Source organism: Embiotoca jacksoni, unplaced genomic scaffold (genome assembly GCF_022577435.1).
Source record: "Embiotoca jacksoni isolate LCO1_2020_lvr unplaced genomic scaffold, fEmbJac1.0.p SCAF_55, whole genome shotgun sequence".
Classification (NCBI taxonomy): domain Eukaryota; kingdom Metazoa; phylum Chordata; class Actinopteri; family Embiotocidae; genus Embiotoca; species Embiotoca jacksoni.
This window is the reverse complement of record NW_027185409.1, coordinates 1381915-1394166: the sequence shown is the minus strand read 5'-3', so window position 1 is coordinate 1394166 and position 12252 is coordinate 1381915. Positions and strand designations below refer to the sequence as shown.

The 12252-nt window shown below is 46.9% G+C and overlaps 1 protein-coding gene across 1 annotated transcript in view; it reads left to right on the top strand.

Moving 5' to 3' along the window:
* The first annotated feature begins 4423 nt into the window (after nucleotides 1–4423).
* znf423 (zinc finger protein 423) overlaps nucleotides 4424–12252 on the top strand; it is a 145711-nt gene continuing 137882 nt past the window's right edge. Inside the window, 1 exon segment of the mRNA XM_069172851.1 lies at nucleotides 4424–5753. Coding sequence (XP_069028952.1) covers nucleotides 5714–5753 — 40 coding nt within the window. The 5' untranslated portion in view covers nucleotides 4424–5713.

Below are 12252 nucleotides of genomic sequence, written 5' to 3'. Positions count from 1 at the left end.
AAATATAACATGAAGTCGATCCGCTTAGTGGCAGGCGAGCAAGGCAGCACAAACGGACCCGTGTTCAGGAGCACTTCGGTGAAGAGAATACACGGTACGGCCTCCTCACCACGGGAACACCAGGCCGGATACCTGAGACACAGGCTGGAGAGAGAGTGTGTGTGTGTGTGTGTGTGTGTGTGTGTGTGTGTGTGTGTGTGTGTGTGAGTGAAGTGAAGTGAAGTGAAGTGAAGACAAAAGGAGGCCGAATGCACTAAACACACACATGCTACAGGTTCACACTGAGGTGAAGAGCATGCCGTCTGACCTCGGCTGCACTCTGCAGACGAGGCCTCTAATCTCCAGCGAGGACGCTCACAGGCTGCACGGCTGCACGGCTGCACGGCTGCGCTCCAGCTGCAGTTCGCATGACGCCCGAATCATGAAAACGTGACATTATTTGTGCAATTCATCCCTCTGAGCAAAAGCAACTGCAGTTTCAGGTGCAATGCGATCTTCACCTCCACACAACCCGCGGTATCACAGCAAAGCGTGAAATAGACACGCTTTAACTAGTCTAGGCGTGACAGTTACACATTTTGAAAGCGTGAATCTTACACACACGCATACGCATACAGTGGGTTTAGTTTCTGTCCACTACAGTAAAACGTGTAACTGTCACGCCTCGACAGCGTGTCTATTTCACGCTTTGCTGCAGCGGACCGGCGGGTCTATTTCACTGTTCCATTGTGGAAGGGAAGTGATTTTATAGCTTTTTCAAACGGGCACGCTTGAACACAGAAAACCTGCTGTCATGTGCACACGAAGTGACGGAAGGAGTTATAATCTGAGCTTTATGGGAGTTTCTTAAACAACTTAAAAGAAGCCTGATCGGTGAGTTTAATGAAAGAAAGAGAGACTTCACCGCTCATCATGTGGTCCGAGACTCACAACAAAGAACAGAGTCGACGGCTCAGAAACAACTCGTTAACTAAACAACACACGTTTGTCGGATGATCATTTTTTATTTTTTATTTCTATCTTTCTCAAGCAGAGAAGCCCAGTTTGGGGCCTTCTTTGTTTTATTCCACCAACAACAAGCTGGTACTTATTCTCTTTATCCTGAAGTGCTGTAAAATCTAAACCGGATGACTACCAAACATAAATTGCAGCTGAAAAGTTGATAGTGTGAAACTTCCCCTTTAAACGATGTTGGACCACGTCGTATCCACGGAGGATGATTATAGCCTCTCTTGCTGATGTTCACGTGCTTTCAGTGTCCGATGTCACGGATTTCACGAGAGATCGTGTTAGTGGTAAAAGAAATTGGAAAGACGACAAAACAATTGCCAATAATTTCTGCAATATGATAAAATTGCTATTACCTAGATTGAAGAGTGTTTTAATGATTCAGATATTTCGTTTTAGGTGTAGAATGTTCATTTTAATCAAATGTAATCTCACGTAACACAGATTCAGTTTTGTCCCTTAAGAGGGAAGAATTTGGACACTTTTATTCCATAGTCACATAAAACGTAATCAGAAAGGGGCACTTAACAATAACAACAACAAACAAACCCGGCTCACACGGACTGTTTTTAAAGTGACACCAAATGTCCGGTGTTCAGGAAACGCGCTTCTGGCCTCAGATCTAATGAAGAAGGGAGATCTCGGGCTGTAATGAAACAGGACAACAGTGTGTAAGCGGGCGGCCCTGAGGTGGGTTGTGCAGCGAGGACCGTGTAACCACAGCAACATTTGCACAATGCATTTCTGAAAACACACACTTCTGGCACCGCGTCTCCTCCGTCACCATTTCAGCGCTTCTCACATTCCAAATCACTGAAAAAAAAACAACAACCCGGCTGCTGTTGAGGTATGAAATCTTTAAGCCAAATCCCCATTTTCGGGGGGGGGGGGGGGGGGGGGGCGTAATTCTACATCTGCCCTCGGTTTTGCTCCATTGATGTCCTGTCTGTATCAATTCCCACTGCAGTGTCTGTTGGCCGACTTATTCAGTGGCTGCTACTTGATGTTCCCTTGTTGTGCGCCGGAAAAAAGCCAAATCCGTGCGGAGATGACAGAGGGTGTAATCGCGAGCTATGTGATTCAACAATACGACTCTTAGAAGCTATTCAGAGAGGGGCCTGTCCTTGACCCTTAAGGAGCTTGTAATGTGGGCTTCTTTTATTTTTCCCACTCTTTGTATTTACCGGCAGAAAGGGAGGAGGTGGAGAGGGGGAGGGGGAGGGGGGGCTGGACCAACCACTGAGTGAGGGCTTTTGCCCCTCCATGCCAGCGGCAGTCACACTGGGGGAGCTTTGCACACACACACACACACACACACACACACACACACACACACACACACACACACACACACACACACACACACACACACACGGGTCTCCCCCGTGCACTCTTTTCATTTGGAGGGAAGGGTGAAGGTTGGAGGGTGAGGCAGAGGGAGGGGACGGATGGAGTGCCCCCCCCCCCACCTTCCTCCACCCACCACCTTCCTAAACCCCAGCAGGCGGTCAATCTTAAAGGCTGCTCTGTCTCTCCATGGGAGGACAGGTGGGGGGGTGGGGGGGGGGTCGCTCTGCGGCCCTGCTGGTCAGCACAGGGAGCTCCACGTTACCCAGCTATCCGTGACAACCAGAGAGGGAGAGAGACAGCGGCAGAGAGAGAGGGAGAGAGGCAACATGGAAAAGCTCAGCTGCGGTCAGAGGGCGCTCGGCTGGAGCAGAGAGCGAAGAACAAAGCACCCAGTGATTTTCATTTTTTCCCTCCTCTTTGTCTGCTTTAAATTGTCCACAGACGTGTCTCTCTTTTCTTTGCTGGAAATAAAGGAAAGCTTCAAGGACAGACACACAAACACATGCATGCGTGCACACACTCGCGTGGCTAATTGAATACAGTAAGTTAAATAGGGGTGATTTCACTGTGAAAAAAAAAAAAAAAAAGGTTCCATCAAATGTGAAAGCAGCAACAAAAAAAAAGAAGAAGAAAGAAAGCTTTTTCTTCTTCTTGCAAAGCAGCAAAAGGGCAACAGAGGACGCTGATATATTTTTTGAGGAAATGGCTCCACACATGTTAAACCTTTGATGTGACACACAAAGCTTCATGCTCGCATGAAAACAGACGGTTCACGTGGCCTCAAACCTAAAGTGCGGAAAATATACATTATGCACGGATAGGTTCTGCTCAGCCCAAATGAATAGGCTTAAAGCAATCCCGTCAGGAACTGTCGGAAAGAGATTAACCCACCGCACACACGTAGAATAATGAAGCCCTGACACAAATGTGATCATTTCAAAATGAAAAAACGTGTCAGAAATTTTGCACAGATCCTGTGAAGACATTTTTTGTTGTTGTTGGAGGGAGTGGACCATCGGTGGGTGATTTGTACGCATGATTCCTGCAAGCTCATGCAGTGCAGCTGCACCGGTTTTCAATGCAAAACATCAAATTCAAACTCTGATAGAAGAGGCGTCTGAAAGGCTTTTTGGATAATGTGCAAGATGATGATGATGAAGAAGAAGAAGAAGAGACATACCAACATACGAAACTTTTTTTTGTTGCCGTCATAAAAAAACTATGTGGAGCAAGATATTCAAACCTACTTTAATACCTTCTTGAAGAACAAATTTAAAAGTAACGCCCAACAATTTGTTTTATTTTATTAGCGTGAAATACTGTCACACCTTGACAGCGAAAAAGCGTGTCTATTTCACGTTTTGCTGTAGTGGGCCGGCGTGTCTATTTCACGTTTTGCTGTAGTGGGCCGGCGTGTCTATTTCACGTTTTGCTGTAGTGGGCCGGCGTGTCTATTTCACGTTTTGCTGTAGTGGGCCGGCGTGTCTATTTCACGTTTTGCTGTGATAACGGGTTGCAACAAGCCAAATAAAACAAATGCATCTGAGGGAAATTTAGCAGCTTACTGACCTCCATTTGTGACTTTACTAATGTTTTTATCCAATAACTGCTCAAATTTTGGATTCATTTCTGACCGGAGGGCAAAAGAAACTTGCAGCAAACGGGTTTCCATCAGCTCACGGTTAGAAGAAAGAATCAAATTAAAGGAGCTGCAACTCCTTACTGCTCACGATTGACTATTTTGCTTCCCAATAACACTTTATTTTCACTCTCAACTCCACTTGGTAGAATATGAATCACTCGTTATGATAATGTTATCAGTCAGTCACTTATTTCCTTCTTTGTTTTTGTATTAAAACGACAGAACCTCTTCCACACTTCACTTCAATCCAACTCCACATTTTCCCTGTGTCTCCTCCCTCTGTATTGTCAGAGTCCCCGCTGTAGTTGCACCGGTTGGCCACAGTTTGGCGCTGTTGCCTAACTCTCCCCCTGCCTCCCCTCTCTCTCTCTCTCTCTCTCTCTCTCTCCGTCAGCCCAAGCCTGCCTCTCTCCTGCCTCTCTGCCTCAGCCAACCCGGGCTGTGCCGAGCTGCTCCCTGCGGGATCAGAGCGCTCCCCCGCCGGGACCCTTCTCTCACATCCCCCTGCTGGGACGCGGCTACATTTCCAGCCAAGCACTGCCTGCCTTGGCTTTATTATGTGTGTCTGCGCCGCAGCCCCGCCAGCAGAGGCAGGCAGAGGAGGAGGAGGGAGACTGGTAGCCAGAGTCAGGACAAAGAAAAAGCAGGGAGACAGAGGCTAGCGGAGGGTTAGACTGAGGGAAATATCAGGCTGCTGTTAACACCGCCGGTAGGACATTGGGAAATATTAACAAGAAAAGAGAACAGAAAGCGTGGGTAGTAAAAGCAGCATTCCCCTCGGGGTGGAGATGCAGGGGAAGAGCGCAATGTCCATGCCACCAGACCACCACCACCACCACCACCACTGCCTAGTGTAGAATAGCGGGACGGAGCACGGGAGGCTGCTCGGTTCCTGGAGGGGGAAAGAAAAATAGCCCAAAACAGACCGAAACAGTTTCGATAAACTAAAAACAAGCCCCAGCGAAGACGACAGGAGCGCGAGGGAGGAAGCCACGCTCCATTTTTGAAAAGCAATTTCCCCCAAAAACACTCCGTCGGCTCCGCGTCACCTGGACCGTCACGGACCGCGGTGGCATCGCCGCCTCGCACTCGGACGGTACCGCTGTCACTTTTGGGGTTTTTTTCCACCCTCAATCCAGCGCGGGACCTGCTCAGGTGTTTGGGGGTTTTTGGCCACGCGCGTGGGTGGCAGCTCGCGCACCGTTCCTCCGCCAGAGCTTTGGAAGAAACTCGGCGTGCGGCACGAGCTTTGCACCGGGGAAAGCACCAACAACAACAACAACACACACACACACACACACACACAAAAAGAGCGAGGTTGTCGGTGCAGCGCCGGAGCCGGGGGGGTGGGGGGGGCCGCCAACGGGAAGTTGTTCCCCGTTTAATCTACAGGTTGCGCGAGCGCGAGGAAGAAAAAGGCAAGCTCGAGGAGCCCGAGCGTCGCCGCCGAGCGTCGCCTCACTCCCGGTGTGTGTCGAGGCTGTTGTCGGTGGACTAACGGCCGTTTCTCACCCCGAGACTGAAGCTGCCGCATTGCAACAGGCGAAGAAAGCAGCAGCAGCGAAGTGGAGGAAGGAGGAGGAGGAGGAGGAAACACGAGCCTCACCGTGTCCGCCTTGTACGGTTAGCCGAAAACACGGAGCGGAACAACATCAACAACAACAAAAACAATTAAAGAAGAAACATTAAGAAGAAAGCAGCTCGAGACCAGAGATGTCCAGACGGAAACAGGCCAAACCGCGCTCCGTCAAAGGTAAGGAACTGTTGGTGTGCAGCTGGTGTGAAGGAGGACACTTCTCAAACAAACAAACAAACAAACAACACCACCGAGATTTAATGCCCAACTCTTGGAGCCTTGTGTTATTTTATTTCCCCCCAAAGGGCTGTAAGCAGTGTAGTTTTACAACAGGGCTAAATTGTGTCTTAACAATTAGTGTGTGAGCTCAGCTTCACGAGCCCACAATAATTAAAATGTAAGTTTTTATTGCAAATTGTTATTTTTGTAATTTTTTTTTGATGGCCACCTCGAGATAAGGAGCTGCTTTTCAATTAGCTGCCAGTCGTGTCAGGTCCGGATGATCCACCGGTGGCTCGGTTCTTTTCTGGGTTTCAGATCCTTGTAGTCGTAATTCACTTGGTCAATGGGTCCATGTAATCTGGATTAACTGCATTGCACTCGTCTCAAACTGCAACACTGCTGTTTTGGTTGACTGTTTGACCCCTGAAACGACTCACTTAACCTGGACTGTTCACGAATTTTGGAGGCAAGAAGTTTGATTTGTACATCTCAAAATCCCATTTTTTCCCCAAATATGTAAAAAAAAAAAAAAAAAAAAAAAAAAAAAAGGGGCTATTTTACCCAAATCCTACCAGGTGAAGATTTCCTGCTTCCTGAACTACATGCACTACTGAAATTCACACTTTAATATTTATAATATGATATTGAAATAGTTTGTGTTAAAAGAGGTATTAATTTTGCAAGGAGCCCCCCCCCCCCTTTCCTTCCCCGAAATAGTATTCATTGCAGTGCATGGCTGAGTGGGCATCATGCATGGGGGAGGGCATGTGGTGTCCTTGGCCTCCGTGTTTCCTTTATGGGACCCAGATGGGCAACGGGACGGGCTGACCATGTGGTCGCCATGCCCCCCCCCCATTTCCTCCACCATATACGGGCCTCCATCTCTCTCCGTGTGACTATCGAAGAAGATTCATTTAAAAAAAAAAAATTTTATTAGCAGCCTGATCTTTCATTGATGGATCTTCCCCCTCATTACAGGTTCAGAGTCTGAGAGGCTGCACTCGCCACACAGGAAGAAAGCACTGACAGAATGTGTTATAGTTGTGTTCCCGCGGGTGTGTGTGTGTGTGTGTGTGTGTGTGTTGATGATAAACTGTGGGCTGTATGTGCAGGAAAACTGTTTAAGACAGTTATTTTTTTTCGTCAGCTCAGTTGGGTCACAGGGAGGAGGATGTGATTGTCAGTGACAGCCTACAGATTCCACAGCCTTCCTCAGGAATCTCGCTGTAAAGCTGGTTTCACTTTTCAGTAGATGCACGCAGCTCTATAATAAGGGGAGGAATTCTGAAACATGTCCATCCATCGACAATAAATCACAGATTGTATGTGGTGAAGTGGAAATTTAATGGGCTTGAAAAGAGCGTTGAAATGATCTCTGACGTGTGTTTTTGTAGAGTGTTCATATCCTACATGATGTGTGCAACGCAGCCGGTCGCCACCACTGTTTCCCATTGGTTTATAAAGAAAAACAACCAAAAAACAACCGGCATCAAAAAACACCGTCTGTGTGGATTTACTTTGGCACTGGATCTTTTTTTTATTACTCTTGGCCCTTTAAATTATGGATTTTCTGTGTGTGTCTGTGTGCACCCCCCCCCCCCCTCCCCCGGCTGTAGCGTTGCAGTTTGTCTGAGAACAACCGCTCGGCCGCTGAACCCGTCCACTCCTGCTGCCTGCGTCTGTGCGTGCTTATGCTTGCAAGATCTACATTCTTGTATTTGTGTTTGCATGCATCGTGGACATGAAAGCCTTCTGTGTGTGTGTGTGTGTGTGTGTGTGTGTGTGTGTGTGTGTGTGTGTGTGTGTGTGTGTGTGTGTGTCACTAAGGCAGCCTGGTCTCAGCAGCCTGGATAACCAGAGCTTAGCTTTAGTCAGGCAGCCAAGCGAAGCAGAGCGAAGCAAAGCTGAGGCAGACGACCACCACTCTCTCTGTGTGTGTGTGTGTGTGTGTGTGTGTGTGTGTGTGTGTGTGTGTGTGTGTGTGTGTGTGCGTGTGTGTGCGCGTGCGCAGCAAAAGGTAACGCAACCCTTGCATAAGCACCATGCGTATTTGTGTACTCCCTCATCTGTGTGTGCATACATACATGTTGCTATCTCCCCTCCACACCTTGCCCCACTGACAGCTTGGCAAGACCTGGCATTGGGGGGGAAGACGGAGCGAGGGATGGAGGCGAGATAGACGTGGAGGAGGGGTGGGAGGGGGGTGAAGGGGGTAAAAGGTAGAGAGGAGTAAAGGGAAGGGGGGGGGGCAGTGCAGTGGCACATAGCAGGTGAGTGGGCAGGAGGGAGGGAGGGAGGGAGGGAGGCCAGGACGGGGTGAGCATCACCGGGGGATTATGTGTGTTTTCATGTTCTTCTGTGTTTCACCTGCTCACCCGACTCTGACTGGCCGGCTGGCCGGCTTACGGACTTACTGGCCAGCCAGGCATACCAAAACAATAACAAAGGAAGGCCCACCCCGTCCGTGAGCCGGTGATACATCACTGTTTTTCTTATATCACCGTAATTTGTACGAATTTGTCGAAATGTGGAAAATCACGGTCGTGATTTTGGTTGTTTCAGTAGACGTTTGTTTCCGCCTCCTTTTAACGGTGACAAAGTTCATGGCTAAGGTTTCGGTTCTCGTGACTATAAAAGGGAAAGTTGTGTTTTTCTAAGTAGGTAATTTCAGGGATAGATGAACTACGCTGTTTAGAGAGATGAAGCCGTGGAAAAACTGCTAAATAACACTACATTTCCCCCTTTTTTCTCATTGTTATTGCACTTTTATTTTTAATGACATTATGTACGATTCCAGCGTAATTTTAAATGTGGTAAAATACAGATTTGTTTTCCTTCTATTAATTTGTTGTAGTCTGTTTACGGTCTTTAAAGACGTCGGGCATTTTAAGCAAACACACTATTCGATATTCGCTGAGAACTATTGGACTTTTATTCAAAGATGATTTGCTCTGGATGCCCGACATCAAACTTACTTGTTTGATTGTTGATGCGTGGATGAACCGGCTGCTCCGTGCTTTGCTCTCTGATGACGATGTGCAGCTGTGTTAGACTGATGATCTGCAGAGTTTGAACTGCACCTCCATCTTTGCGTGTTTCTTCTATTTGTTTCGCAGCATCTAATCTCACAGCGAGCCTGGTAGTAATGTGTTTTTCTTCGTGGTGGTTGGCTAACAGCTTTTAGGTGCATTACTGCCACCTCCTGGACGTAGTAACGTGCTATTTAATTTTTGTGTATGATTTAATGACCATTTGAAAGTTTAACAATCATGACCCACCTATAGTCTGAAAAATGCGCAGCTGCCCTTTAATTCTACTATTCAACACCAATAATGTAAAATATCTTTACAGATTGTGACTCCGCCAATTCATTTACAAGTCAGTACAATTTACAATTATTGCGTTCTTTCATATATTAAACGTAGAAAAGTCACGGCAGCCGTAGGAAACAGGAGTAGGAGTTGTCATCTCCCGGCTCCCCGGCGTCTCACCACTGCGACTGTGTTCCTTTGATGGATTTACTTGACCATTCTCGCCTCTACAGTGATTAGACCTTGTTAGCAGTGAGGGGACTCGACTAATTGCAGTCTGCTAATTGAACACGGACTAATGGCGCGACGACGGGCCATGAAACTAGCTGATGGCGGTGAAAGAGAGAGAGAGGAGGAGGAGGGTGAAATGAAAGAGCGCGGCTTTCTCTCTTATCAAAATATTATTTCAGTGGATTAATCCGTTTTTAATGTGTGTCTTTAGCGAGGCGAGGCGGCAGAAATCTCCTTCTCCGTCGGCTCCGGCAGCTTCGCTATCCTATCTCTCTCCTCTCTCCTCTCTGTCGGCCCTCGGCCCCTCGAGTCTCTCATGCATTATGTAGTGATGATTATTACTTAATTACACATTAATAAATCCGCTTCATTTGCAGGACATTAAACGGGGGTTGAGCGCGTATGACAGGGAGACGACGGAGGAGAGGGGGAGGACAGGGGAGAGAGAGGGAGGGAAAAAAAAAAAGAAGAAGAAGGGGAGCGCTCGCTTTTGAGCGTTTATTTGGTTTGTTTAGAGCGTTTGTTTACAGTCGGCGGAGCCAAATGGGCCTTTTGACCGGGAGGGAGAGAACTGGGAGGTTGGAGTTTGCTGCTGGCGTGTTGAGCCGAGTCTCTTCTGGGCTAATGACATCATTTCCACTCCATCTCCTCCTCTTTTTTCTTTTTTTCCATGTCTCTCTGACTGTATCGCTGCCTCTCTGTTTCTGACTCTCACCTCTCCTGCATCTCGTCGCGGTTTCATCCACCAGTTTGTGTGCATTTTTTTTTTTTTTTTTTTCAGTTGAACTTTCTGCCTAAATTCAGCAGCTCTACACACTCCAGCTCTGTAAAACGTTCATGAATTTAAACTGTCACAAAAAGCCAACTATAATGCAAGACTATCAAATACTTGGCATTGGTACTAAAAAAAAAAAGACATATTTCATTAAAAAAAGTTTAAAATCATTCAGATTGACTAATCAGATGATGGAGGATGAGTTCAGCTGCAGGATGCATAATAATTCCTGCAAGTGTGTGACTTTAGTGTCAGATTAAAGTCTGGGATTGTAAAGTTATTGTCATTTAACTGCTCAAAACTTGCACAACCGCCAACCTGCCTAATGAAGATAAATAATGAATCTACAAGCCAGTTTGGTCATTTTTAAACCAAATTATGCTACAAAGGCAAAATAAATCTGTAAATATGAGTTCAAACTGCACGGCATGCATGCAAGTATCATCCCAGAAATGTGACAGCAGCAGCAGCAGCAGCAGCGTCAGGCTGAAGGATTGCGTGGTGTGGTCTGTGCACAGTACAGTTAATCTCTGGTTCCTCGTCCTTCTTCCTCTTTCTTCCCATCTGGCTTTACCATTACAGTTTTTAATGTCACCCATTTGGCAGAGCGCGGAGACTCTTTCACAGGGCGACTGGCTCTTATAAAACTCGGAGACCCTGCACATGTGGCTTGGATTACGTGAAGACAACAGTGGTTTTCTTTGGGTTTTTTTTTGCAGGTACCTCTGAGCGTTTGAACGCACTGTAAAACTCTGTTTATTAATACTAAATCTCATTGTTGTGTGTTGCTGCTATAAATCGTGCAACCGGTGTGTCGTAGCGCCGCGTTGAATAACTCCTGTGTAAAAGCCTGTAGTGGCTTTGCATTAAGGCTTGCTGAACCATTAAATGGCTTTCTGAAAGCTTTGTTAGGATTTCCATTGACTCCTCAGCAGGGGGTGGATTTGAGTTTTTTTGGTAAGTTTCTTTTCTTTTCTTTTTTTTTTTTCTTTTTTTAATGGGACAAAACAACTTAATGTAATCAGTGATTGGTGGAGCCCAGCAGTACACATGCATTGAATGCAATGGACCCATGTGGATCTGCACTCAATTAGAACCAAATTACTGCACCGTTGAAAGCTCTTTAAGAGGAGAACGTAAAGAAGGAGAATGCGACTTCTTCCGCTGTAAAAAGAGCAGGTGTGAATAATAAAAAGACCGACGGTGAATTAATTTTTAAGCCGCTTGGTTTTCAGTGTTATTGATATCGTACATACTGGCTTACTGTAACACAGAGGGAACCACTAATGTTAGTGGTTGTTGGGCCCATAAAAAAAGAGAACTAATGCTCTTGTCCAAACCTCTTGATGTAATATAGCCCTACATGAAAATTCACGTTTCAAGAGGAGGCGGAGCTTCACTGTCCGAGACCGAAGAAGAAGGCGTGTCAGGTCAGGAGACACCAGCTGGGTTTTCTTTGACGTTGGCGGAGGTTGTGTCACCGTGAATTTGTCCCCCAGAGTCAGACTGTCAACACCGAGTTCCACCGGGACCTTCTGAGGCGTCTGAGAGGAAAACATTCACTGCAAAACCACCTGAACTGTGGCGCCATGGCAACGGGGTCCTCCAACATGACAACACACTCGCTCACAGCGCGTTGAAAACTCGGATGCCAGACCGAAACCCAATATCGGTTGGCGGTGATCTTTCGGCCCTCAGGCGGCGCTGCTTTAAGAAACAGCCTTGATACTGTTGTGGAAATCACTGCATGGGCTCAAGAACACGTAAGCTGGCATGCTGAAGATTTTTTTTTTGTCCCCCAAAAATTGGACTCAAAATCTGCACACGTTTCAGGTCCGTGTTTAAAATCCCGTTAACGTGTGGAACTCGGCTGCTGATGTTAATCCAGAGATGTAACCTGGAAGGTTTTTGCTTCCTCCTGCTCCGTGTGCGTCACAAACAAACGTTTTGATCGAACCTTGAACGACGAAGATCTTCATACGATGCAGAATAACTGCAGCTTCAAACATTGCTGTCGCGTTCGGACAACACCCGTCTGACAGCGTTTCATTAACGGGTTTATACATTTGAGCCTCTGACTGTTTCATCTGTGTGTCTTTACAGCTTCTTGATCTTTCTGACCCTGGAAAATGATGTG